This window comes from Halichoerus grypus, chromosome 6 (assembly GCF_964656455.1).
Source record: "Halichoerus grypus chromosome 6, mHalGry1.hap1.1, whole genome shotgun sequence".
Lineage (NCBI taxonomy): Eukaryota > Metazoa > Chordata > Mammalia > Carnivora > Phocidae > Halichoerus > Halichoerus grypus.
This window is the reverse complement of record NC_135717.1, coordinates 4506163-4533853: the sequence shown is the minus strand read 5'-3', so window position 1 is coordinate 4533853 and position 27691 is coordinate 4506163. Positions and strand designations below refer to the sequence as shown.

Below are 27691 nucleotides of genomic sequence, written 5' to 3'. Positions count from 1 at the left end.
TGGCTTAATCTTCCCCGTTAGCTTTTCCTCCCGAAATCCTATAACCCCGTTCACCCCGCGGGATCTCAGCATCCCCCAACTTTCAAATTATTTTTCACAGTTTATACCGCCCCTGACTCCCACCCTGTTTTATTGTATGAGTGTTTTATCGATGTCTCTGCAGCCAGATCCAGCCTTCTAGAAGAACCATGCCTCCTGCAGCTTTGGGTGGCACCCGATGTGCCAGGCACACGCCGCCGCACAGGAGGAGATGCCGTTTGAATTCTCCGTGAATGTTGGGAGGAGGAATGCCCGAGCTGCCGCTAGAAAACTATCCAAACGAGAAATACGTAGGCCGGGGACCCTGAATCACCTCGTGAGAATCGCTGCTCTTTGTTTCCTCTGTCTTATCTCGTGAATAGTTTGTAGTCTGGTTATCTCAGTTGGAAGTCCGGCCCGGAATCCTATCTGCCAAGGCCAAAAGTAACCGTTTCCAGTTAATACAGACCCGTGTGTTGACTCTGATCCCCGTGGGTGATCCACGATTGTTGTGGGAGTGAGTCCCTCCCCCCCCCACTGCCTCTGGGGGATGCTTGTTCCAGTAGCATTGTCAGCAGATTCTTTTGGGTACATTCTGTGTCAGTAACTACCGGGGTTTATATTTAAGTAAGTACAAAGATGATTTGTTGCTGGTGGGAGGGAAGATGTATGCATTTTGCGTATTTTCCATTTTTAATTTTTGGAATTTGCAGGCAGGAGATGCCCTAAATAAATCACAGTGGTTTGATTAGGAAGCTCTTGAAGGAGAGAGAACTCAGGACCATCTGGGAGGCCTCAGCGCAAAGCAGTGTGTGCGTAAGGGCTGATGAATTCTGTTTGGGGAGCTGTTTACGGAGTTGATGTCTGAGAATACGCACCATGGAACATACCCCTCGGTAGTAGTCACACTCTTTCTGTTTCTTTGTAGCACCAGGATGGACTTCTTGGTTCTCTTCTTGTTCTACCTGGCTTTGGTGCTCATTGGTGTTGTTATGATATGCATCTGCTCGAAAACCCATTACCTGAAAGGCCTGGTCAGAGGGGGAGCACAGGTAATGATGCTTAGAGACCACTGGATTTTGACTACCACCAGTCTAAAAGGCTCATCAGTTCCCTGACGGAACAAAAAAGAGATGCCATTTTTATTATTTGTTCACTTCTTTCGTTTATGGTAGTTATGGTACATTCAAAAGTCTCTGTTTTTTGTTAATGTTGAAAGTAATCTTGTGATGTTGCTTTGAGAGACGATAACATTCTCAAGGTTGGCTATTTTTTCTTTGAATTTGATGCCTGTACTTGGGCCCGGATGTGAGCAATGTCTGCCTGGAGGGGCCTGATGGGTGGAACGGGGGGCTGTATGACTAGGGAGCTGAGCATCAGGCTGCCCACACTCCTTCAGGGGTCAAAGTGAGCAGAATTGGGGTCAGCAGCCTTTGGGAAGGGGTGGACTTGGGAGTGACCTGGGCTAATGCCCAGTGATTGCAGATGGACTCTGGAACCTAGGATTGAACCCAAGGCAGGGAAAGGAGTGGAGTTCACATTAACATTACCTAATCCAGCCCCTCTGCTCTCCTCCCTTTGCCTGAAGACCCTGACATGGTGCTTTCTTTGGAGCTAGGGTGGAAAGGGAGGAGCTGGTATCAAGGGAAGACTAGCTGAGGGAAACCCTGCATTTTATTCTCTCTTAAATCTCTTCTCTGTCCGTATGCAGAAACACAAATCCCCAGGATCGCCAGCTAAAGTGAAGCATCTAATTTGTTTGGGAGTGGGGGGAATGAGAAATGACATTGAATCCTTCTCTTTTGTTTTAGATAATTTCCTATATAATTCCAGAATGCCTTCAGAGAGCAGTGCTAAAATTGCTTCATTATCTCTTCCATACACGGTATTTATATTTCAGAGTTTAAATACTATCTTCTTTTTGGGGCGTCCGGGGTGGCTCAGTCGGTTAAGTGACCAAACTGTTGGTTTCGGCTCAGGTCGTGATCTCAGGGTCATGAGATTGACTCCCAAGTCGGGCTCCTTGCCGGGCATGGGGCCTGCTTAAGATTCTCTCTCTCCCTCTTTTCTGCCCCTTCCCCTGCTCCTGCACTCTCTCTCTCCTCCCCCCAATAAATAAATAAAATCTTTAAAAAAATAATAAAAATATAAATATTATCTTCTTTTCTGTTTTGATTATTAATTGTTGCTGTCCCCTAGCTTCAGGATGCTCCTTGTTGGTTTCCAGCCGTAGTTTGGGGAAGGAGGCTGGAAAGGATCAAGAGTCCTGGGTTCAGGACCTCTGCTCATAAATAATCTGCCTTTTATTTCTGGAGTTTTCACAGAAATATTTAAAGAGTGGCAATATTACATGCATTTCTATAAAAAGAGATACATCCTGATACCTCAATCCCCAAAAAAGATAATAGGGGCACCTGGGTGGCTCATTCGGTTGAGCCATTCAGCTCTTGATTTCGGTTCAGGTCATGATCTTGGGGTTGTGGGATTGAACCCCACTTTGAGCTCCTGGTTCAGCGCGGAGTCTGCTTGAGATTCTCTCTCTTCCTCTGCCCCTCCCCCTGCTCTTATGCGCTTGTGCTCTCTCTCGGAATAATTAAAATCCTAAAAAATAAAGTTAATAATAATAGATAATATCTATTGAGTACTGAGTATTTCGAGGCACTGTGAGAACTGTCTCATATTGTCTCTTACGTAATTCATGCTATTATCTCAAGCCCAAAGGAAGTGGTTGGCCCTGGGTTAACTTTAGTATGACATGATTTCTTCATGGAGAAGGCCTTGTGAACAAGCCACGTGCCTTTTTCCTTTCAGAAACCACACCTTCATTCTCCTGCACCTCATCTTGCAAGGGATGGTTTACAGTGAATACACCTGGGAAATATTTGACTACTGTCAAGAGCTGGAGTTCTCCTTGCATTACCTTCTTCTGCCCTATCTGCTGCTGATTGTAAACCTCGTGTTTTTCATTCTCAGCTGTGTGAGCAACCCTGGTAAGTTGAGGCTCTTAGTATGGAGACTGGCAACAACTCAACCGTCCGTCTTACAGTGTTACAGACTAGTGATCCCCCTGGGGACTTTGTAAAAGATGTGATACGCAGTGTTATCATCTTCTCATTGTGATTGTCTTCTAATTTTATTTTTTTCTTCTTTGACCCATGGCTTATTTAGAACTACTTAAAATTTTCTATATACTTTTTTAGTTTATTTTTTGATGCTTTCACTAATTGTGTTATATAGAGAGTTTGTGGTCTCTATGGCACTGTTTCTTTAAAAAATTTTATTGATATTTGCATCATGCCCGGTTATGTGTTGTTTTTTAAGTGATCTGTGTGAGCTTGAAAGTATATATTTTTTAGTTCTTGGGTGTAGACAGCATGTGAGTCCATTAAATTAAGTTTGTTAATTATGTTCAAATCTTTTATATTCACACTAATTTTTTTGTTTACAATAACTGAGAGAGGTATGTTATCTCATTCTTTTTTTTTTTTTTTTTTTTTATAAAATGTTTTATTTATTTATTCATGAAAGTCAGAGAGAGAGAGAGAGAGGCAGAGGCAGAGGGAGAAGCAGGCTCCCCGCCTAGCAGGGAGCCCGATGCGGGACTCAATCCCAGAACCCTGGGATCATGACCTGAGCCGAAGGCAGACGCTTAACCATCTGAGCCACCCAGGCGCCCCTGTTATCTCATTCTGATGATAGATTTGAGGTTTCTCCTTACAGTCAGTTTTGGCTTTACTTATTTTTTTTTTTTTAAAGATTTTATTTATTCATTTGAGAGAGAGAATGAGATAGAGCATGAGACGGGGGAGGGTCAGAGGGAGAAGCAGACTCCCCGCTGAGCAGGGAGCCCGATGTGGGACTCGATCCTGGGACTCCAGGATCATGACCTGAGCCGAAGGCAGTCGCCCAACCAACTGAGCCACCCAGGTGCCCCTGGCTTTACTTATTTTGAAGCTATTTTATATGTGTATGTGTGTGTAGGTGTATATAATAGTTATGTATGTATTTGTATTATATGCATTCAAGTTTAGAGTTGGTATTCTCTTTTCCTTGAATCTTTTTCAAGATATAATGAGCCTCTTTGTCACTAGTAATGCTCTTTGCTCTCAATTCTCTTTTGTCTGATGTTAATATTATTACACTTTTTTTTTTTTTTAAGAGGGAGAGAGGGTTGGGGAGAGGGAGAGAGAGGATCTTAAGCAGGCTCAATGCCCAGCACAGAGCTGAACGCAAGGCTTGATCTCACAACCCTGAGACCATGACCTGAGCTGGTATCAGGAGTCGGATGCTTAACCGACTGAGCCACCCAGGTGCCCGTTACCCTTTTTTTGATTCATGTTTGCTTGGTATCTTTTTTCCATGCCTTTACTTTTAAGCTTTTCTATCCTTGAAGCACCAGCTGTCCATCAACTGACGAATAGGTGAATGTGATGTGCCTATTCAATGGAACAGTATTTGGCAACAGGAAGGAACGAAGGAGTGATATGTGCTAGAACATAGAGGAACCTTGAAAAACTATGCTAAGTGAAAGAAGGCAGATACAAAAGACCACAAGTTGTATGATTCCATTTATAAGAAATATCCAGGGGCGCCTGGGTGGCTCAGTTGGTTAAGCGACTGCCTTCGGCTCAGGTCATGATCCTGGAGTCCCTGGATCGAGTCCCGCATCGGGCTCCCTGCTCGGCAGGGAGTCTGCTTCTCCCTCTGACCCTCCCCCCTCTCATGTGCTTGCTCTCTCTCATTCTCTCTTTCTCAAATAAATAAATAAAATCTTTAAAAAAAAAAAAAAAAAAAGAAATATCCAAACAAGGCAAATGCATGGAGACAGAAAATAGATTAATGATTGCCAAGGGCTGGGATTCGAGAGAAATGGGGGGTGACTGCTAAGGGTTTCTTTCTGAAGTGATAGAAATGTTCTAAAATTGATGGCAGTGATGGTTGCCTAACTCTGTGAATGTACTAAAAACTATTGAATTGTGCACTTTAAATGGGTGAATTGGGCTTATGAATTGTATCTCAGTAAAGCTGTTTATTTTTAGATGAGTTGTTTAGAATATTAAACATGCAAGTTTTAGTTGCACTTTTTCAGGACAGATTTTGTGAACGTTCAGTCCACCGGATTGCTTGAAACCGACATTTGTCCTTATGTTTTTCAGGTACCATAACAAAAGCTAACGAGTTATTATTTCTTCAAGTTTATGAATTCGATGAAGTGATGTTCTCAAAGAATACGAAGTGCTCGACTTGCAATTTAAGGAAACCGGCGCGATCCAAGCACTGCAGTAAGTTTGGCTTTGGTGCCCCCAGCTCTGTCCTTGTATGGCAGACATGTGGGCCTTGTAGTAAGGGAATGTTACAGAAATCCAGAAGCAGGGTCATTTGTCTCCCAGACAGGGGGCAGCCACTGCTCGTAGAGGCCAGAGAGTGGTTTCTTTCAGATGACTGCAGGTGAGCTCTTTTTTTTTTTTTAATTTTATTTATTTATTAGAGAGAGAGAAGGAATGGGGGGAGGGGCAGAGGGAGAGGGTGAAGCTGACTTCCCGCTGAGCAGGAAGCCCAACACAGGACCCTGAGATCATGACCTGAGCTGAAGGCAGACACTTAACCGACTGAGCCACCCAGGCGGCCCTGGAGGTGAGGCTCTTAATGTTCTTGTATAGTGCGCAACTCAGCCCTGGGCATAACAGCCCTTCCTCTGCCACGTGGCAGGCCATGTTGCCCAACAGGAATTTCTGTGGGCTCTTGTGTTTGCAGATTTCAGTCGTGGCAGAGCCTACTCTTCTGGGGAATAACCAAGATTCTAGACCAGTGCTGTCCAACAAAAATATAATGTGAGCCACATATGTGATTTAAATTTTCTAGTAGCCACATTACAAAAGTGAAATGAAGGAACATTAAATTTAATGATATATTTTATTTAACCTAACATATCTAAAATATTTTGATGTGTAGTCAATGTAAAAAATCATTCATGGATAGTTTATATTCTCTTTTTCTTACTAAGTCTTTGAAATCTGGGATATATTTTCCATTTACAGCACATCTCAGTTGAGACACTAAATTTTCCTTGGAAATACTTGATCTATATTTAGATTTCACAAAATTTGCAGTTGGAAGAGCAGATTCACATACCCAAGTTATTCCAGAAATTCTTAAACGTTTTTTAATAACTGAATCAGTACCAAAAATCATTGTCCTTTAATGCCCACATATGGTTCACCTTTATCAGAAGAATTGATTTGACTTTAAAGCATCAGTTTTAAAATTATGTCTGTTCAAGTATTGCTCACATCGAACTTAAAGGAGCATTGCATAAATCGAAAAACTACCCTGATTTTATTAATATCAACAGAGTATTCTTTCAAATTTTTCTTGTAGCCACATTTCAAGGGCTTAATACCCACCTGTGGCTCGTGGCCACTTGTACTGGACCCTGCGGTTGTAATGGCTCGGTGATAGCAGCTGCCATTTCTTTCAGCTCATACTGCCAAGAGTTTGTGAAAATCTCCACAGATGTGCTTGGTCTCATTGTTCCATCAAGGACTAAGTCAGGCTTGTGGCTTTCCCCTTTCTGTGCAGGTGTGTGTAACAGGTGTGTGCACCGCTTTGACCATCACTGTGTTTGGGTGAACAACTGTATCGGGGCCTGGAACGCCAGGTACTTCCTCCTCTACCTCTTGACATTGACGGCCTCAGCTGCCACCGTGGCTGTTGTGAGCTCTGTGTTTTTGGTCCAGTTGGTGGTGGCATCCAACTTGTATCTGGAGACTTACGTTGATGCCCTTGGACACTTCCAGGTTATTGACATTGTCTTTCTTATTCAGGTAATTAATATTCAGGTAATTATGTTGTAGGGTGTATGTTTCTGACTTCAGGTTTCAAAATTGGAAGAAGGACATTTTCCTAGTCAAAAGATGAAGCTGTTCCTTTTTCAAAAATTAACATATAATTTTAAAATTTTTAATTATTTAAGATTTTATTTATTTGAGAGAAAGAGAGCGTGCGCATGCACACGTGTGAACAAGGGGAGGGGCAGAGGGAGAATCGGATGCTTAACCGACTGAGCCAACCAGGCACCCCAATATATAATTTTTTTAGTTGATATATAATACATATACCATAAAACTCATCCTTTTTAAGTTTATTTATTTATTTTTTTAGTGATCTTTGTACTCAGCGTGGGACTTAAACTCATGACCCCAAGATCAAGAGTCACATGCTCTTCCTGCTAAGCCAACCAGGCGCCCCTAAAATTCATCCTTTTAAAGTGTATAGTCTAGTGGTTCAGAGTTGTTTAACCTCCACCACCATCTAATTTCAGAACACTTCATCATCCCCAAAATAAACTCTTGTCTATCAGCAGTCATTCCCCATTCCTGTCTTTCCTGGCAACCACTAATCTGCCTTCTGTCTTTTATTTTGCCTTTTCTGGGCATTTCACATAAATGGAATTGTACAATCTGTGGCCTTTTGGACTGGTTTCTTTTTCTTAGCATAATGTGTTCAAGGTTCGTCCATATGTGTCATATGTAAGAACCCATTGCCTAATACAAAGGTCATGAAGATTTACACTTATATATTTTTCTAAGTGTTTCTATAGATTTAGCTCTTACATTTAGGTCTTTGATCCTTTTTGAGTCAATTTTTATATGTGCTGTAGGGTTGGGCTCTAACTTGATACTTTTAGTATGTGGATATCCAGATGTCCCAGCATGTTTTGTTGAAAAGACCCTTCTTTGCTCATTGAATTGTTTTGGCACCTTGCCAAAATTAATTTACAGTAATGTAGAGTTCTTTTAAAAACTCATTTGATGACTAAAAGATTTCTACTGCATTTATGGGAAGTAGCTTATGAGCAGTCACTATTTTAGGTAACTGCTTACTTTTTTTTTTTTTTTTTTTAAAGATTTTATTTATTTATTTGAAGAGAGAGACACGAGAGAGGGAACACAAGCAGTGGGAGTGGGAGAGGGAGAAGCAGGCTTCCCGTGGAGCAGGGAGCCCGATGCGGGGCTCGATCCCAGGGCCCTGGGATCATGACCTGAGCCGAAGGCAGCCACTTAACGACTGAGCCACCCAGGCGCCCCGGTAACTGCTTACTTCTTGAGTGATTTTTTCCTTTGGTTTCAAAGAAAAGAAAATGCCATGAACAAGTGGGATGTAGTCCATAAATGTAAGGTTGGTTCAATATTAGGAAATTGATTAATATTTTATACATTATTAAATAGAACAATGACCTGATTATTTCTCTAGATGTTGAAAAGCGTTTCACAGAATTCAACATCCATTCTAATAAAAGCACTCAGAAAATAGGAATGGAAGGATACTGTCTTAATATGATAAAATACACAGTCTTAAAGCCAGTATTTTTTTTTAAATTTATTTTGAAATAATTACAGTTTTACAGGAGATTACAAAGAAACACACAGGAAGCCTATGTGCTCTTAAGTACCTCCCCCTTCCAGCATCCCCATACAATCACAGCTCATGGCCAAAACCAAGCAATTGACATTGGCACAATCCCCAGAGCCAGTTCAGATTTCACCAGTTACATATGTGTTTATTTGTGGTGTGTGTGTGTAGCTCTGTGCAGTTTGTCACATGTGCAGCTGGGTACAAGCACCGCTACAGTCAACATGCGCTATTATCCGCTGTCAGAGACTTCCTGGTGTTACCCCTCACGGCCACAGCTTCCTCCCCACATCCCTAATGCCTGGCACCCCTGTTCGCTCCTCCACCTCTGTTACTATGTTATTTCATAGTTGTTACATAAATGGATCATACAGTATCTTTTTGAGGTTGGTTTCTTCACTAGTGCAATTTCTTGAGATCCATGTGAGTGGTTGCATGGGTCTAGGGTTCCTTCCTTTTTACTGCTGTATAGTATTCCACATTGTTTAACCATTCACGCTTTGAAGGACCCTGCAAAAGGCTGCATTGAACATTCCCATTTACAAGTTCCTGTGTGATGATCTTTCTTCACTATGATCATTGGGTTGATAATAAGTCCATTTTAGATCTTGGAAAGGACCGCCATACTCTTTTTCCAGAGTGCTTGTACCATTATATATCCTCACCAGTGATGGGAGAGGTACTGGTTTCTCTGCATCCTTGTCAGCACTTAATGTTATCACTATTTTTCATTTTAGCCATTCTGATAGGTGTGTAGCGATAACCTTGTTTCAACCTTGAGTAGTTTTGCTCTTAAAATTTTTTTCAATTATGGGGCGCCTGGGTGGCTTAGTCGGTTAAGTATCCGATTCTTGATTTCTGCTCAGGTTGTGATCTCGGGGTTGTGGGACCGAGCCCCATGTTGGGCTCATAAATTGGAGACATCATGTTGCTTTGCCCCTAAATACTTGAACATGCATTTTTTTTTTAATATTTTTATTTTAAGATTTAATTTATTTATCAGAGAGACAGAGGCAGGCAGAGGGAGAAGCAGGCCCCTTGCTGAGCAGGGAGCCCAATGTGGGACTCGATACCAGGACCCTGGGATCATGACCTGAGCCGAAGGCAGACGCTTAACCGACTGAGCCACCCAGGCGTCCCTTGAACATGCATTTTTAAAGAATGTCAACCTTCTCCTACATAACTACAATTATGTTATCTCACCTAAAAAAAGTAATAATAAATCTATGTAATAAACATAAGATATGTAATAAATGCATAATAAATCATCTAGTCCATATTCAAATTTCCCGTTTTTCTTTTTTTTTTTTTCATTTTTTTCAAATGTATCTTTTATAGCTTTTTTACCTCCTTGAACCAGAATCCACTTCATTGTTAGGCATTGCATTTGAATGTTGTCTTTTTAGTCTCTCTGTCAAAAATAATGCCCCCACTTATTTTCATGAAATTGACATTTAGTAGTTTAGTTGTCTTTTAGAATGTCCCTTATTCTAAGTTTGTCTTTTTCCTACTTCTGTCAACTGATTTTCCTCTATTCCTTCATATTACTGTGAATTGGAAGTTCTAGAGCCCTGATTAGATTCAGGTTAACTATTTTTGGCAAGAGTGCTTCCTGGGTAGGGATGTGTATTTCATGTTGCTTCCCATCATGTAGAACATAGGACCAGTGATACCCAGCTCTCTCCATGGGTAAAGTGCATTTTCCCCTTTGCAGTGTATATGGTTTTGTTTTTGTACTTAGGACTTTCTGTAGGATAGATTCCAAAAAAATACGTACTGGATCAGAGATTATTGACATTTATAAATCTTTTGATTTTAATATACATTGTCAGATTGCTTTTTAAAACTTTGTGCCTAGAGTGATTTGTCAGTGTTCCATTTTGCGTCAGAGCAGACATTGAGGATGCCCAGTGGCAGCAGGTGCTTCTAGTTTGGTAGGAAAATACAGTGTATCCTTTTTAAAAATTATATTTCTTTCATTACTTTCTGTTACTTTTCTTGTTAGTCATTTGTAGATCTTTTATGAATTATGTCCTTCAACTGTTTACTTATTTGATACTAGAATTACTTTTGATTTGAGATCATATAATAATGATAGTTTATTCTTATATTTGTTTTTTATTTGTGTATCTTTTTTGTATAAAAAAATTTAGACATCCTTTCTCATCAGATATCTCTTTTCTTTGTAACTTCAGTTAGAAAGTCTCCCCTGTCAAGAGATGCATCTACTTCTCTCTTACTCCTGACTTTCAAAAATACTGAACTCTTGGGGTGCCTGGGTGGCTTAGTCAGTTAAGCATCTGCCTTCAGCTCAGGTTATGATCTCAGGGTCCTGGGATCAAGCCCCACCTTGTCGGGCTCCCTGCTCAGTGGAGAGTCTGCTTCTCCTTCTCCCTCTGCCCCACCCCACTCGTGCTCTCTCTCTCTCTCAAGTAAATAAAGTATTTTTAAAAATACTGACCTCTTTCAAAATTCATTTTCTTTACTATAAAAAATAACATAAAAATTCAAGCAGTCCAGAAGTGTTTAAAATGAAAAGGCGGAGAAGCAGGGCAAGTGGGCATAGGTGGTCAAAGGCACTAACTCATATTTGAAAGATGAGTAAGTCCTGGGGATGTAATGTACAGCCTGAGACTGTAGTTAACAATACTGTGTTCTATACTTGACAGTTGCTAAGCGAGTGGGTTTTAAAAGTTCTCATCACAAAAAAACACTGTAACTATGTGTGGTGATGGATGTATTAACTAAGCTTGTTGTGATCATTTGCTGTATGTCATGTTGTACACCTTAAACTTTCACAATGTCCTGTCAATTATATCTCAGTAAAGCTGGGGGGGGGAGAAGCATAAAATTTAAAACATCTTTAGAAAAAAATGAAAAGGGGGCGCCTGGGTGGCTCAGTCATTAAGCGTCTGCCTTTGGCTCAGGTCATGATCCCAGGGTCCTGGGATCTAGGCCCGCATCAGGCTCCCTGCTCAGCAAGAAGCCTGCTTCTCCCTCTCCCACTCCCCGATGTGTTCCCTCTCTCGCTGTCTCTCTCTCTGTCAAATAAATAAATAAAATCTTAAAAAAACAAAAGAAAAAAACGAGAGGAAAACTGGGAGTTCTCCCCCTCCCCTCCCAACAGCTTCACTCCCCAGAGGCAACTATTTCTGTAGTTTGGTGTGTACATTTCAGGCTTCTTTCCTGTGCCTTTATATAGTCACACACCTTCATGGAGTCTTTTTGTTTTTACACGAATAAGATCCCATTGTGATTCTCTGCTCTTGTCTTTCGCATCCAGCAATATTTTATCAGTGTCTTTCCAAATCAGTACATAGAAATTGACCTCATTTTTACCGGTTCCTTATTATTCCAGAGTGTGACTATCCCAGGGTTTTACTCTTGCTCATGAATGGACTTTTAACGTGTTTCTTTTAGGAAGAGGGGCTGTTAAAATCACTACAGTGAATACTCTTGTGCATGCATTTCTGTGGTCGTGTTGTGTTGAGAGAGAGACTGATCTTCTCTGTCCATCTGGACTTTATTTTGATGCATGAACTGAGATCTGTATTTATGTCTTTGTTTTACAAACAGCTAACTAGGAAAGCACCCCTCCTGAGTATCCTTTCCCTTTTCCTTTAATGTACACGTTTCATTTATCTCACTTGAAACTCTTGTACATATTCGGGTTTCCTCCTGGGCTGTTAGTCAGGGCCGTTTATGGTTTTGTTTTGTGTTTAGGCAGTCAGATGTGTATGGAGGTGGGTGAGCTGGGTGGGCAGCTCTTGCGTGTTTGTAGACCAGGCTGCGGCTGGTGGGTGCGACCCTTTCTTGTGTCCCAGCCTGGCTGCCTAACACGCTGTTTTTTCTTTACCCCCAGTACCTGTTTCTGACCTTCCCAAGGATTGTCTTCATGCTGGGCTTTGTCATCATGCTGAGCTTCCTCCTGGGGGGCTACCTGTGCTTTACTTTGTACCTGGCTGCCACCAACCAGACCACTAACGAGTGGTACAGAGGTGACTGGGCCTGGTGTCAGCATTGCCCCCACGTGGCCCGGCCGCCATCAGCAGAGCCCCAGGTCCACCGGAACATTCACTCCCATGGGCTTTGGAGCAACCTCAGGGAGATCTTCCTACCTGCCACTGCACATGATGAGAGAAAGAAGAACTAAGAATGGGAAGTGTTACTGCCACTTAAATATAGTATACATTTATTTATACATATAGCTACTTTCTAAGCATTGGTGTGGTGTTTTTTGGTTTCGGGGGTCTTTTTATCTGGCTTCTGCATGTTTATAAATCGGCTTTCAGTGGTTAAGGAAGGGGTGCCTGATCCTTACAGCTGCCATGCTAGATCCCGTGGTAGAAATTCCCCTTGTTCATCCTCTGTTCCTTCAGCCTGTTGGAACAGAGTATATCTCAAGTCCTGGTGCCAAGGGGATCAAAGATGACTTCTCAGAGGTTCCGCTAATCTTGGTCTCCCACTGTAGACTCTTGGCTCCTGACAGGAGGGGCCTTGACTGTGTCCCCTGATGTGCAGGAGAGTCTCAGTGAGGTGGGGTTGTGCCTGGCTGCACCCTCTTTGATGCCCTTTCCATCGCTCTCAGGGTAAGGCCTTGACTCTTCATCTCCTTAATCATGCCCAGCACCCTCACCCGGGCCCTCCTTGTAGCTGGCATGGGCCTTTTACAAGGCCCAGTCTTGTGCTTGTGGTCCTCTGCCTGCCCTGCACTGGACTCTTGTGACCATGTTCAAGTCTTTCCTGCCCTGTTTTTAAAATTCCAAACTAACACCCAGAGTCCCCATCCTGCCACTGACCCGTTAATTCAGTGCAAAGAGATGGATGCAGAAGAGCTTCATGGAAAGCGGTGAGGGATTTTAGGAGGGGGCAGTTTTCAGGAACAGGATACCTATGATTCCCATGGCCAGCCGCACTGGAGGGGATCGGGGAATAGGGGGACAAGAACTTGGAGGCCGGGGTTCGGGAGGCATCATTTGTCAGTGCAGCCCCGAGTTCCAGACTAGATACAATCTTTGACACGGCCTGCCGGCCTGCCGGCCTGCTGGGGCCTGAGCCACGGCCCTGCAGCACCACGCCTCTGTTCCAGGTGGAAAAGCGCGGTGACATCAGTAGACTTGGAGCGCCGCGCAAAGGAAGCAGGGGGAGCTTCGCGGCCGGCGCGCGGGCGGGTGGAGCGCACAGCCCAGAGAGCGCTCGGTGGTGGGCGTGGCAGCCCAGCTCGGCCCCTGGGGACGCGCTCGGCCCCAGGTCCCAGGGCGGTCGCGGGGCCCGGGGGCGGGGCCCGGGGGCGGGGCGCACCTCTCCCCGCGCGGGCGGGCCGAGCCGCCAGGTGGCGCCCTCCCGAGAGCCGGCCCTCGCCGCGGCCTGCGCTTGGCCCCTGCGGGCCGCCGTCGCCGCGCTCCGCATTCCGCCGCCGTTCGGCTCCGCGGCGTCGGGCTCCCGCTGCCTTCGGTGGCGCCGCAGTCGCACAGCCGGGCGCCCGCTGGCCGGCGGTGGCGCAGATGGCCCCCTGAGCAGGCCGGAGCGGGAGCGGCGGGCGGGCGGGCGGGCGCCGGGGTCGGCGGGCGGAGGCCGGGTCGCGGCCTCTTTGTCTCGGCGGCGGCGGCGGGCGCGCCCGCGGGGCCCGGGGCGGAAGTGCCGACGCGCTCCGAGCGCCCCGGGCCGCGGCGGCCGCACCATGAGCGACATCCGCCACTCGCTGCTGCGCCGCGACGCGCTGAGCGCCGCCAAGGAGGTGCTGTACCACCTGGACATCTACTTCAGCAGCCAGCTGCAGAGCGCGCCGCTGCCCATCGTGGACAAGGGCCCCGTGGAGCTGCTCGAGGAGTTCGTGTTCCAGGTGCCCAAGGAGCGCGGCGCGCAGCCCAAGGTGCGGCGGGCGGCCGGGATGCCCGCGTCCGCCAGGAGGAAACTCCCGCTCCTTTTCCGCCCCTCGCGGTGACAAGCATTGGCCAGCCACAGACCCTCTTGCCGTCAGCGGCTCGCTTCTCGCCCTTGGCCGCGCTCCTTCGCAGCAGCCCCGGCCCGCCTGCTCTGGCTTCCTGAGCATTGCTCAGCTGCGTGCCTGTGCCGGGCGCGCGGCAGCCCAGGTCTCGGTGGTGCTGCCGGGAGAGACGTCGAAGGCCTGTAATCGAGTCTCACACCGCAGTAGGTCATCACCCTGAGTGCCCCAGGATGATGTCGAATTCTGATAGTGACATTTCCTGGGATTAACCGAGTTCTTCGCCTGGGACCCGGGCTTTAGAGGGGTGAACGGTTCCCAGGGAGAAAATAGGATATTTCTATAACGTGCATAATGTGCACGTTAAAGCTAAATTTCTTATCGCTTCTCTTGGATTTGTTTTACAGAGGTTGAATTCACTTCAGGAGCTCCAACTTCTTGAAATCATGTGCAATTATTTCCAGGAGCAAACCAAGGACTCTGTCCGGCAGATTATTTTCTCATCCCTTTTCAGCCCCCAAGGGAACAAGGCTGATGACAGCCGGATGAGCTTGTTGGGGAAACTGGTGTCCATGGCAGTGGCTGTGTGTCGAATCCCAGTGTTGGAGTGTGCAGCCTCCTGGCTCCAGGTACTTCTCTAGGAATAGCCTTCTCCTGAGTCTCCGGAGGGAGCTTAGCCTCAGGAATCTTCTCTTATTTGGATTTCGGGAGAGGCCTTTTCTGTGTGTTATCTCCTTGATGTCACCACCCTGTATGCTAATACCCTACACCTACATTTAGATACAGGTAGTACCCATTCCTGACAAAACCGTAGTTTGTAATGGTAAATGAATTTAAGAAAAAAAAAAAAGTCTTCATCTCCAGGACAAGCGAAAAATCATTTTCCTTAGTTGAAAATGATAAGGTAGAATTTTGAAAACAGCTATGCGTGATGCAGCCTCAAAGATAGGAGATATATATATATATATTTTTTTTTTAATCGTATATATATATTTTTTTTTTAAAGATCATATATATATATATAAATTTTTTTTTTTTTTTTAAAGATCACTGTAAGTTAAATTATACAGTTAGGTCGGTAAGCATGTCAATTGTTTTGCATTGTTCCAGGGTGACATTATAAAGATCGTGGCTCTTCTAATGGATATGGATGTAAGAGCCTTCTAGAGTGTTTTTAAATATCAAAGAATATCAGTAGATTTTGTGTCAGATGGTATTTTGAAAGATTCATTTTGTTTTGCTTTTCGGTTACTCAGAGGTTTTAGAAAATTGATAATCCAGTAATTATTAACTCAGAATTCAGATTAACATGATTCTCAACTAAGCTAACAATTTACCACATTCAGTTTCACAAACCTGCTTCATTCTCAAGTACTCGAAGTCTTTGGTGTTGGGTTTGTTTCCCCAATTTATGTAAATGTTTTCCTTGAAATCTGTTTATCCTCAAATTTTGGCTAGAAAAAAATATATTATTCTCTCTGGTACACAGGTAAGTCTCAGTGGAATCTGTACCTTAATTCTCACCAGTCTGATTTCTGGGGCATCTGAATTGATCATGTGTGTTGTATTTAATGTTACAGTTACCACTCTCCTTTGATCACCTAGTGAAGCCAGGCTTAGCATCTTGTAATTCATCGCGTAATTTCCCATTTCTCTCTCCTGATGCTGTCCTGCTGGCTTTTTGCAAAGCAAAGGCAGATGTCAATGACAGGAAAGGGTCTTAGTGGTTTAAATCAGGATTAGCCACACCGGGGCGAGGGGCTGCAGCTTCCTACTGGGGAAGGCGGGGGTGGCTGGTTGGAGGTTGTGGGGGCAGATTTCAGCCTGAGGGAACAATCTGGCCTGCTGTCTCCTTGCAGTTCTCCCCAGCCTCCACCCCCCTATAGACCACGTTGGGGCCTTGGAACTGGAGCATCCTGAGCAGCTGTGGAATGTGGCAGTAGCTACAGATTGGCCTCTGAGTGGGAAGGAAAAAGGCAGGGGAGGGTGGTGACGTAGGATTTGAAAGTATTATGGAAACCTGTAAGGGTAGGATCGCGAAGTGAGGAAGCGCTGCTCTAGAATCACAGGAGTGCTTACAAACTCTCCGCAAGCTCTTTAAAGTGGTACCAGCTGCTCATTTCTGCCTTTGGAGTCTCACCTGGAGGGTCACAAAAGTTGTCATTTTGTCGCCTGAAGTCAGAAGTTACCTTTCCTAAGTGAACTTCAGAGCAAGAGTCAGCAGGCCTTTTTTGTGCAGGGCAAGACAGTAAATGCTTTAGGTTCTGCGGATCATATAGTCCATCACAAGCATTCACCTCTGCCCTTGCAGCGTAGGGAGCAGCCTTACACAGTAAGCAAACAGCTGAGCAGATGCATGTATCAGTAGAAGTTTATTTGCAAAGAGCAGGTGGCAGGATGGATTGGGCCTGTGGGCTTTAGTTTGTCCTGGCCCGGCTTCAGACTGAGCTCCAAACATCTTTTTCCCCTCTTGGGAGCGGTGCTGCCAGCTCGATGGTCTCCACCATGCATACGTCGTTGTCACCCGCTAGCTCACGACACCTGTAGTTACGTGGACTGTGGCTTCTTTCCAGCGGACGCCTGTGGTCTACTGCGTGAGGTTAGCCAGGGCCCTCGTGGATGACTACTGCTGTCTGGTGCCAGGATCCGTGCAGACGCTGAAGCAGATACTCAGTGCCAGCCCTCGATTCTGCTGCCAGCTCATCACCTCCGTCACCGCGCTGTATGACCTATCCTCAGGTAAACTTCAGACGGGCCGTTAAAGCAGCTCAGGCGACTGCCACTTTTATTTCCACTGAACACCCAGGCGAAATGCCCAGGGGTCGCTTTGGCCTTTTTTTTTCTTTCTCTGAAATGTGTGTTTTCTTTTAGGCTGAAAGTGAAAGGAAGGGACCACCTGGACTTCTGGAAGTTGCCAGCAGGGGAGCTTTCCTTGGTGCCTCCCACTTGCCTCGCTCAGGGATGGTCCGAGTGGCAGGCAGCCTGAAAGTGCTGGCATCTGATGTCTGGGGAAGACGTGGTTTCTCCCCAGACGTGACTTGCTTTTTTTCCATCCCTCATTTTTTATTTTGGAAAATAGCAAAACTTCAGGAAGGTTCAAGACTGTTATAAGTTGGGAGACTCTCACCTAGATTCACCCCCTGTTAACACTTGCCATGTTCTCTGACTTTCTTCCTTTTCCCCTCTCACACACACACTCCAAAGTATTTGGTTTTCCTGAACTTTTGAGAGTTTGTTATCAGCATCATGTACCAAGTCCTTAAGCGCGTATCTCTCCCCCAAGAAAAAGAGCTTTCCTTTACGTAGCCCATGGTACCATTATCATGCCTAAGAAATTAAATATCGAGGGAATTCTGTTATTTCTTATATAGCCTATATTCAGATTTCCTTAACTGTCTCAGTAATATCTTTTATAGCCTTTTCCGTCCCCCCGCTTTGAAGGGTCAGGAGAGTTCAGGATCCCATCGGGGATCCTACGTTATACATAGTTGTCATGTCACTTTGGTCTTTTTAAATTTTGAACAGATGAAGCATTTCAAAAAAATCTCTTAGGACATTGATGTTTTTTGAAGAGCTCGGGCCTGTTGTTTTGCAGAATGTCCCTCAATTTAGATTTATCTGATTGTTTCCTTGTGCAAGATTCAAGTTAAACATTTTTGGCAACAATCCTGCCTAGGCGGTGATGTGTCCTGGGCACATTGCGCCAGGAGGCATGCATGTCGCTTCTACCGTGGTAACGCTTTTGAGGCTTCTTTGGAAGATGCCTGGCGAAGTCCTCAGGGCAGCCAATAGATGGCATTTGACTTCAAGTGGGAGAAGCCCCTGTCCCCTGTCCAGCATCAGAGCCCTCTGGTCAGATCATTTTATGAAGGCTCCGAATAAAGAAAACCAATACAGGTTGACCAGCTCTGGTTGAATTAGAGCAGGAGTCTCAGACCCACGCTCACTAGGCTCTGCTGCCTGCTTGCCTCCCACAGGGGTGGGTTCCAAGGAACATGAATTGACAGACAACACTTTGTGGAACATAGCGTCCTTTCACGTCTGTGTCCTTGTGTGAGCCCCACAGCCCGTGCGGCCCCTGGGCAGGGGCTCTGGTCCTGGATTTCCACATGGGGAAGTTTCGGGCCTCACCGTGGTGAGCACTTTTTCTGCAGAGCTGGACTCCAAGCCTGCTCTTCTGTTTCAGGTTCCTCCTCCTTTGCCCTCAGCTCTTGCCGCTCAGAGGGCTGACAGATCGTCTCTTACTCTGGTCTGATAGCTAAACCAGCAGCTGGAGAGCCTTCAGCAACATTTCCATTTGTGTTCAGTCCAGCGGCACCGGGATTATATTTGATTCTCCTTTTATTTGTACCTTTTTCCCCCTGCTGTTCAGTTTTTTAGTTCTGTTAGGAAAGTTTATGTGGACAGAGTGTGAACACTGAAGTGCGTATCATTGGCACATGTACTTTCAAACCATTTCTGTCCTGGCAGTGTGCCCCTGGGCTGGGAGGCAGGTGTTGTGAGTGGTGGGTGCCCTGCTGCTGGAGTAGGCTGTTCCCTGGTGCTCTCCTGCAAAGGCTTCCTCAGAGCTGTTCCTAGCTGGGGACACGAGTCAGGCCCTCTGTTTTCCCGTGAAAGGTTTCATTAAACCCATTGTACTTTTCCAAGCCATCAGTTATTCCAGACCAACAAGGACAGAAATTCCCTGGGACAGATTAAATAGCATGCAAAAGGCGGTAATGTTCAGAGCATACCGCCAGCATTCTAGAATGGATGTGAGCCGTGGTGTTTTTCTCTTAAGGCACTTTGTCCGTCTGACATGTTGGTGACTGTTTTACAACCACTTTATGGAGGTATGATTGATGTACCAAAAGCTGTGCATCTTTAACATATCCAGCTTGGTCAGTTTGGAGATGGGGAGGTCAGCGGGCGCCTGGTGGTAACCCTGGAGGCGGAGCTGGGGTCCACAGTCAGGATGGTGACTGATCTCTTGGTGACAGCATTCCTGGGGAGTCTGTGCCTCCAAAGTCACAAGACGGAAGCAGCTCACCTCAGGAGACAGAACCTTCTCTTGCCCAAATGGTGCAGAGAACTTGGGTCTTGGAGTAGGAAGGTCGTGGAGGTGATTCGCTCAAGCACACGCGCTCCCTGTACACCGGGCCCATGCGGCTTTCCGGCTCTTGGAGACGCCTCTGCCCAGATGTGTGTGTGTGGGGGGGGGACGGCTGAGAGGGCGGTGTCCTGGACGTGCGGGTGTGAGACTGGCATTCCTCAGACAGAAACCCCTCAGGGGGCTCGAGGGGCCAGACGCGGGGTCCACCACCGTGTATTTTGCCAAGTGAAGATCATGGACGACAGCGGCTACCTACTGTTGTCCTCATTTACAACAGAAGGGCAGGGCGCAGTCGAACACCCGGTCAGTAGGTAGGCATGATCTCAGGGAAGAAGGGCCATGTCTCTGGAGAAAGAGGAGCCTCCACCCACACATGTCTGACTCACCCCACACTCCTGTCTCGTGATGGCTCTGGCTTCAGCATCCCGGAAGGGGTCCCGTCATCCTTAGCTCTCTGTGAGCTGAGGGCTGCACAGCCCCAGGGACAGGAGGCCGGGGACCCACTCCCACGCTCGTAGACAACTTCAGGGCGTTGTGTGCCAGTTCCGGGGGGCAGTGCAGCCGAGGGCTTCAGAGCCAGGCCCTCTGGGGCCACATGTGGGCCCACCACACACTTTTCATGAGTCCTGGGGACGTGACTTAATACCACCTTGTGCCTCCTCCTTCCGATAACAGGTGGGTTGTTGGAGGAGTGAGTTGATCTGTGTAAAGGATTTAGACCAGTGCCGGGCACGTAGTAAACCCGAGATAAACGTCAACATTTGCTTTTATTGTTCTCTGTCCAGGCCGTAGAATGTGCCAGGTCTCCAGGGTCACAGGAGGTCAGGCTTAGACAAAGATTCCAGATCTGGGGCTGAGATGGCTCTTGGCAGCCGACTGACCATTGACCGCACCTGAGCTGCTCTGTGAAGGCCACGGTAGCTGTCATTGGGCCACAGAGGGAACACCCGCAGAGGGACAGGCCCTACTCTCTGGGAGAGGCTGAGGTGTGGCAGTTTGGGACATAAAGAGTGTGGGAATTTATTTAAATTGACCCAGGGGACAAACTTCAAGGCGAGGTCGAGTTCTAGGGGATTGTTGATTTAACAAATATGTTTTCGAGGGCGCCTGGGTGGCTCAGTTGGTTAAGCGACTGCCTTCGGCTCAGGGCATGATCCTGGAGTCCCTGGATCGAGTCCCGCATCGGGCTCCCTGCTCGGCGGGGAGTCTACTTCTCCCTCTGACCCTCCCCCCTCTCATGTGCTTGCTCTCTCTCATTCTCTCTCTCTCAAATAAATAAATAAATAATCTTAAAAAAAAAAAATACGTTTTCGAACCCTACTGTGGCCAAACAGTCCTGGCTCTGGGGAGAATCACTGACTAAGACGGGAGCCCCAGCCCTGACAGAGGGGACGTTCTCAGAAAGGGGACAGAAAATAGATAAGCAGAGCATGTAGTCTGAATGTCAGGTGCCGAGTACTGTGCCCATAGGGGTCCATCTCTCCGCCATCCACTTATGTCACTGGGGCTACAAACACATCTGACTTAAAGCGTCTTTGTTGGCAGATGACCTCATCCCACCGTTGGACTTGCTTGAAATGATTGTCAGCTGGATTTTCGAGGACCCGAGGTTGATTCTCATCACTTTTTTAAATACTCCGATTGCAGCCAATCTCCCAATAGGATTTTTAGAGCTCACCCCGCTCACTGGATTGATCTGCTGGTGTGTGAAGGCCCCTCTGGCTTATAAAAGGAAGAAGAAGCCCTCCCTGTCTAATGGCCACGTCACTACCAAAGTTACCAAGGACGCGGGAGGGATGGACAGAGACTCCCACCTCCTGTACTCGAAGCTCCACCTCAGCGTCCTGCAGGTGCTCATGATGCTCCAGGTGCACTTAACCGAGAAGAATCTCTACGGGCGCCTGGGCCTCATCCTGTTTGACCACATGGTCCCGCTGGTAGAGGAGATCAACAGGCTGGCGGATGAACTGAACCCCCTCAACGCCTCCCAGGAGATCGAGCTCTCTCTGGACCGGCTAGCGCAGGCTCTGCAGGTGGCCATGGCCTCCGGGGCGCTGCTGTGCACGAGAGGTGGGTGACTCCCTGGCCCGGGCCCTGCCGGGGGCGGGGCTGCCACCGCCGCCCAAAGGAAAGCAGGGAGTCCCCGACGCATAGCTGTTCTCTGCTCTTTTACGACCTCTTTCCTCTTAGCACGGGACCAGGGTGGAGTCGCAGAGCGGACCAGGTAGAGCACCAGCCATGATGTCTTGCATCTCCCGGCTGCTTTGCCCAGGACCAGGGATTCTTCACCATCTTTCCTCGTAGAGAATCTTTTCTTTTCCTGCAGCCCTTTTTTATTGAGGCATAAGTTGTACAACACAGTGCACAGGTTCAAGTGCATGAAGCGTTCCCAGCACCTGTTTCCAGGTCCGTGATTCGCCTGCAGTTCAGTGCTGGAGGGCTCCCCGTGTCCAGTAGCACCTGTGCTGGTTTAGGGACTGTGGGCTTGAAGACGTCGCCTGTGGCCCCAGGCGGTCGTCACTGTGGTGCGTTTCCCACTTAGTGCCTTGGGCAGCTGATCCGCTCAGCGGGAGCCCTGCCCCTGGCCCTTTCCCAGCCATCTGACAAGTGGCCGATAGACCTCCCTCCCTTCCTGAGTCATGTATTCTGTTTGGGGCCTAGTTAAAGCAAGAATCGAAGGAAGAGAGAACGCAGTTTCTAAGTGACGCTAGAAAAATATAGTTAAGACGCTATCGCCGTCTTGCCAGCATCCTTGAGAAGAACTCAGGGAACATTTCACCTTGTTGTTTCCAGTCTGTTCCTTACTGTGTATCTCCTTGATTTCAGATGACCTGAGAACCTTGTGCTCCAGGCTGCCCCATAATAAGTAAGTGCTCTCAAAGACTTGGGGCTGGGCTGGGCTGGGGGTGGACCCCTTATCCTGGCCTCCTTGGGGAGAGTTGGGCTGCAGGGTTTAGAGCTTCTGTATGTAAGGAGCCCCTCAGGACCTGATCGTAAGTCGGGGATAGGATAGCATGACCCACATGAGAGAAAGCCCAAGTGGAGAGTAAATCGAAGAGGTGTGGCCATATTGTCTGGGAGTCCAGGGAAGAAACCAGAGTCAGCTCAGAGTCATTTAGTCACTCGCTAAATTAGCATACAGGGTTCAGGGTGACTTCCGACATTCGTGCACACACATTGTGGGTGACAGTGTGGGTGGCACAGCCCTTTGGGAAATCCTGCTGAGTCGCGGCCCTAGGGCACAGCGTGTGTCTGTCAGGCTTTGTCGATGGGTGGCAGCACTGAGTGGGTTCTGAGCATGATTCTCACTGGTTTTCCGTGATGCTTGGGCAGTCGCTTCTCCTGTCTCTGAGCCTCGGTTTCCTCCCTGGTACAGCTGGGGGGATTATTCGCCTGTGTCACAGGGTTGTAGTGAGGATTAAATGAGGTCCTGGTCCCTGGCACGCGGGACTCTGAGTGTAAATGGTGCTTATTGTCATCATTCAGGAGAAGCAGTGCGAACAGTGGTGAAGGGCAGGGCTGTGTGGTCACACGGCTCCTGGGGAAAGGTCCGGGCTGGCTGCTCGCTCTCTGTATGACCCTGGGCACGTTCCTGATCTTCCACTGCCTTGTTTTGTCTGTAAAATCGGGAAAATAATCGTACCTGCCTCATGTCCCCCTGCCTCTCCTGCCCCCACCCCTTGTAGGATTTTTGTGAGGACGAGAGTAAAAACACAAAGTGCTTGGAACAGCGTTCTTGTGTTTTTGCTGCATACTTGGTGTGTAGCAAGTATCTAAGAAGTGCTCATCACTTTTTTAAATACTCCGATTGCAGCCAATCTCCCAATAGGATTTTTAGAGCTGCTGTTCGGCTTACTATTATTGTCATAATGTAGGAATGTTACTTAATCTAATTAATTTCACGGACTCTAAGAAGCAAAAGCTGTGTGTGCTGAAACGTTTCAGGCAAATGCAGTATTATTAGTAGCAAAATACCAGAAGCAACCTCGTGGTCCAGAAGCGTGGGGATACTTAGTAAATTAGGAGTGATACATCAGAAGGACAGAAATTATGTATCCACTCCAAATAGCGACTGTGGCCCCTAAGGGAGAAAGTGTTTGTAGGTGAGCGCAGAACCCCCTCCTAGTGTGCACAGGGACAGGAAACAGTGGAGTGAAGTTGGTAGGATTTCTAACACTCTCCTTTCTTCTGAGGCTCACATTGGCCTTTATCGGGGACAGAGGGGCTGGGGCTCCAGGGCTGGCGTTGGCAGGCAGTGGGCAGAGGGTGAGCCCACAGCTGCCCAGGGCCTGGCCCGCCGCCTCTGCCAGGGCCGGCGAGTCTGGGCACGTGTGGCAGGCTGATACCACGCGTCACCTGAGGCCAGAGGAGCGGCCGGATGCCGGCCCACGGGCTGACGGCGAGAGTAGCTGCGGCCCAAGGACGGTTGGGGATCTTGGCGCCGGGCCCTGCGGCGGGAGGGCAGCTTCGGCGGGTATCTGGGCCGATCCGGAAACCAAATAGGTGGAGTGTGCTGGCTCCTGGTGGAACGTAATGGTCCCGCTTGACATACCCTGTCAGCAGAATGGACAGCTTGTCCAGAGGGCCGCCTGCCTCTCAGGAGCCCACACTGTCCCTTTTTTTTTTTTTTTCTTTTTTCCCCCGTGGGCTCTAGAAAAATTCCCTGGCATCTCCGGACATAGTTACTAAGTTGGCATTTTTCTGCTCCTTTTGCAGTAATCCCTCTGTACCGTTGCCCTGTTCTGTGGACAGCTGTAATCTAACATGTAATGTTTCAGAGCAGTATAGGGTCTAAGGCCTTTCTTGTCTTAGCATTATGACCGGGGTCCGCGTTGGAGTCCCAGTGGAACGTCTTCACAGCCTAAGCTGGGCCCTGTCCTCCTGACCCGTGCGTCCTGAAACCCGGCCTCCCAGGGGCAGCCTGGCAGTGTGGGGAAAGACCAGACGCGGAGCCGCTTCGAAAACTTCTTTGACTTCTGATAGTCCCTTTTCCGTTAATTATCTTTCTGAATAGACTGGGACCTTTTTTTTTTTTTTTAAGATTTTATTTGAGAGCAAGAGAGACAGCGAGGGAGGGAACACAAGCAGGGGGAGTGGGAGAGGGAGAAGCAGGCTTCCTGCGGAGCAGGGAGCCCGATGCGGGGCTTGATCCCAGGACCCTGGGACCATGACCTGAGCCGAAGGCAGACGCTTAACGACTGAGCCACCCAGCTGTCCCTAGACTGGAAACTTCTTGAAACCCCTTTTATCTCTGGCAGGGTATGCGGATTCAGCCAAACTTAAATGATTTAAATTTTGCTTCTGTAATACCCTCCTTAGATTTATTTCTCTGTTTGCTTATTTTGAGTGACTTTCTCACCCCAAGTTATAAAAAAGTGGTAATATAAATGAAAAGGGGCTCCGAAGAGCTTCAGGCCACCAGCTTTCTTCGTGCCTTCGGTTTACTTTCTGAGCCCATCCTGTGGGCTCTGAGCACCAGACTTTCTACTCAGGGGCTGGGAGGGGGTTAGGGTCAGTCTGCAGAAGACTTAGCCCCCACTCTCAGAGCTCCAGGTGGGTGGCTGACAGTAGCCAGGGCAAACTGGCCTGGGGTTGTTCCTGGGTCAAGCAGGGCCATGTGCAGGGAAGGTGTGGCCTCATGGGATGAGGAAGTCCTCAGGGTGAGTGATGGGCGTGAACAGGGCCTGGCAGGCAGATTTGGTGGTGTGGAGAGACCAGCTTAGACACTGCAGAGACCCTGGGGTGTGGCTGGAGAGCACGAGCAGAGCTGGTCTGTCCTCAGGGGGGAAAGGGGAGAGGCAGGGCTGGGAAAGGAGGCCTCTGTCCTGAAGAAGAGAGGGCAGAAGTTTCTCTGATTAGGGCATGATTGGGTATTTGGGGTTGACTGCAGGATGTGGGCCAGCTAAGGCCTGGGAAGCTCGTGGTGGTGGGGAAATTAGGAATCTGCCGATCTCGCTGGGAGGGAATGTGGGGTTGGAGAGGATGGGACCAATCAGAGGAACTCTTCAGGGAGTCTCGGAAGGGACCAATATTGGAAACCAAAAGGGATTCCAGGGGGAAGGCTGAGGCCGTGGATGGGTCCTGAGCCACAGGCAGGAGAGAACAGGCCCGAGGGGGCGCATGGCTCCCAGGGCTTGGGGTGGTCATGGGTGGAAGGGAGTTGGTGAAGGAGTGACGGGGTCCTCCTGCGGAGACCCTGGGTGTGATGCGTAGGGCTGCAGTGTGGCTGCAGAAGGCTCTCATCCCAGAAGTGAAGGAGCAAGTAAGCAGGAGGGTTGGGAGTTCTGCAGAGAGGGAGGGGGGGTGGCCCCTACAGGTGGGTAAGGGCTGGGTCTGGGCCTGGGTCATGCTGAGGGCGGGGCCCATCCCATGCTCATGTCAGAGTCTCCGAAAGGCCTGCTTTCATGTGGCTGTGCTTGCAGTTCAGTTGGGACTGTCATGACGAGTGAGGTTGAGAACACTGAGCTGCTGTGTGCTTGCCGTGTGCAAGGTCATAACCCTCTCAAGTGTAGGTAGTTGGGGCTGAACCCAGGCCACAGATGCTGAGGCTGTGCCCAGAGCTTCCGTGGACGCTAAGCCCTGCTGCAGACCCCCTCCGCAGTCCTGTCCCTGCCCGGCCTTGGGCACCTGCCCTGTGGTTTCCTCAGTTCCCTCCCCTCGAATTGTCGCCTGCAGGATCCTACTTTTCCTACTGCCGGCCCCTCTGTCTGGGGCCGGTCTCAATCCTGCCACCTCCAGGTCACCTTCTGCTCGGTTCCCCCCCAACAAGCCACCCCCATCTGCCCCAAGTTGACAGATGTCCCCCCTCTGGAAACCTCCGTGTTCTGTGCCTGCATCTGGTGCCTGTCGCTGTGCCTGTGTGAGGCCACGGCCGTGCCCAGGCCCCCTCTCCCTTCCGGGGGTGCCGCGTCCACGAGGGGACAGGCCAGCCCAGCCGCCGTGCGCCTAACCCTTGTCCTTGTATTCGCAGCCTGCTCCAGCTGGTGATCTCGGGCCCCGTGCAGCAGGCACCCCACGCGGCGCTGCCCCCCGGCTTCTACCCTCACATCCACACGCCCCCGCTGGGCTACGGGGCCGTGCCAGCCCACCCCGCTGCCCACCCCGCCCTGCCCACGCACCCGGGGCACACGTTCATGTCGGGCATGACCTTCCCGTTCAGGCCCATCCGCTAGGCCGGCCCCGGTGCCGCCAAGGGGCAGTGTGCCCTCCCCGGGCCAGAGGAAGCCTTCCAGAGAAGGGGGGAGCCGCCCCATCGAAGAGGACCTTTCGGGGGCAGCCGGCGGCCCCTCGTCCCCGGCGGGACTGTCTTGGTGCGGGAGTTGCGCGGCGTCGCAGTCCGGGGGCCCTCCCCGCCGGGTTACGATCGCAGAAGTCCAGATGGGAGGCATGGAAGGAAGGATGGAAGGCACCCGCCCAGCCACGTGGGCGTCCTGCCGAGTCGCCGATTCCACCAGCCGGTGTCTGTGGGTCGTTTCAGACGCGCCAGGAGCCCGTGCTGCCCCGAGCAGAGCTGTGATGAGCAGCATTTGCAAGTCCCTTCGGCGTCTGTGCGCGGGAATGTGACGGCCCCGCCACCCGGTGTCCCTGGGAGCTCCGTGAGCTCAAAGCTGGGGCCGGGCGTGGGCCGGGCAGGGAGCGGGGCAGGGGGCCACTCGAGGACCGCCCGTCTGGCCCAAGAGCTCCTCTGTTTTATTGGGGTCTAAATTTTCCTTTCATATGTTCAAATAAATTTTTTTCTAAACAGTTTTATAGACTTTATGGACTATTTTTAAAACACAGTCAATGTTTTGAGCGGCAGTAGTTTCCTTGTGGGTCTGCAGTGATGGGGTAAGAAGTTTGAATACAATTTTAGGCACTTGTCTTAACAGAAACACTGCTGACCTTATCCCCTCCACCCTGACGGCCCAGCAAGTCTGTCTGCTTCCCTCTGTTTTTGTCATTCCACACAATGGAAGCTATCTGCTTTGAGTTCTCATTTACTAGTTTTGGGAAGGAAATGATGACAGCTCCCCTGGGCTAGAAGTGAGGCATGAGAGACAGTGAGCAATAACGGGCTAAGATGAACTTGTGGGGATGAAATTGAACCTTGTGGTTTGTCTACGCTTCTATTCCTGGCCACACGCCATGACCTGGGAGACCGGACCAAACCAGCCTGCCCAATAAATTCCCGTGTGTGTGTGTGTGTGTGTGTGTGTTTAAGTCTGGGGTTCAGGGGATCCTTCGAG

The 27691-nt window shown here is 48.5% G+C and overlaps 2 protein-coding genes across 10 annotated transcripts; both read left to right on the top strand.

Annotated features, from left to right (window-relative positions):
- Positions 1–165: 165 nt before the first annotated feature.
- Positions 166–12635, top strand: ZDHHC4 (zDHHC palmitoyltransferase 4). 7 transcript variants are annotated; one of them, XM_036103012.2, is made up of 8 exons: positions 166–355; positions 732–830; positions 947–1070; positions 1830–1903; positions 2830–3008; positions 5175–5300; positions 6598–6842; positions 12293–12635. In XM_036103012.2, the coding sequence occupies exons 3-8, from the start codon at positions 954–956 to the stop codon at positions 12581–12583; spliced, it is 1032 nt and encodes a 343-aa protein (XP_035958905.2). In that variant the 5' UTR covers positions 166–355; positions 732–830; positions 947–953; the 3' UTR covers positions 12584–12635. The 7 variants fall into 7 exon arrangements, with proteins under 7 accessions (XP_035958905.2, XP_077930428.1, XP_077930431.1 ...); XM_078074302.1 differs by having other exon boundaries at positions 732–834; XM_078074305.1 differs by lacking the exon at positions 732–830 and adding an exon at positions 7946–8106 and having other exon boundaries at positions 6598–6815; positions 12293–12377.
- A 1343-nt stretch (positions 12636–13978) lies between these two features.
- On the top strand, positions 13979–27212 carry INTS15 (integrator complex subunit 15). Of its 3 annotated transcripts, none has more exons than XM_036103006.2 (6): positions 13979–14272; positions 14782–15003; positions 16948–17113; positions 21012–21536; positions 22293–22332; positions 26437–27212. In XM_036103006.2, the coding sequence occupies exons 1-6, from the start codon at positions 14111–14113 to the stop codon at positions 26636–26638; spliced, it is 1317 nt and encodes a 438-aa protein (XP_035958899.2). In that variant the 5' UTR covers positions 13979–14110; the 3' UTR covers positions 26639–27212. The 3 variants fall into 3 exon arrangements, with proteins under 3 accessions (XP_035958899.2, XP_035958898.2, XP_035958900.2); XM_036103005.2 differs by having other exon boundaries at positions 13979–14302; XM_036103007.2 differs by lacking the exon at positions 13979–14272 and adding an exon at positions 14309–14580.
- Positions 27213–27691: the final 479 nt, after the last annotated feature.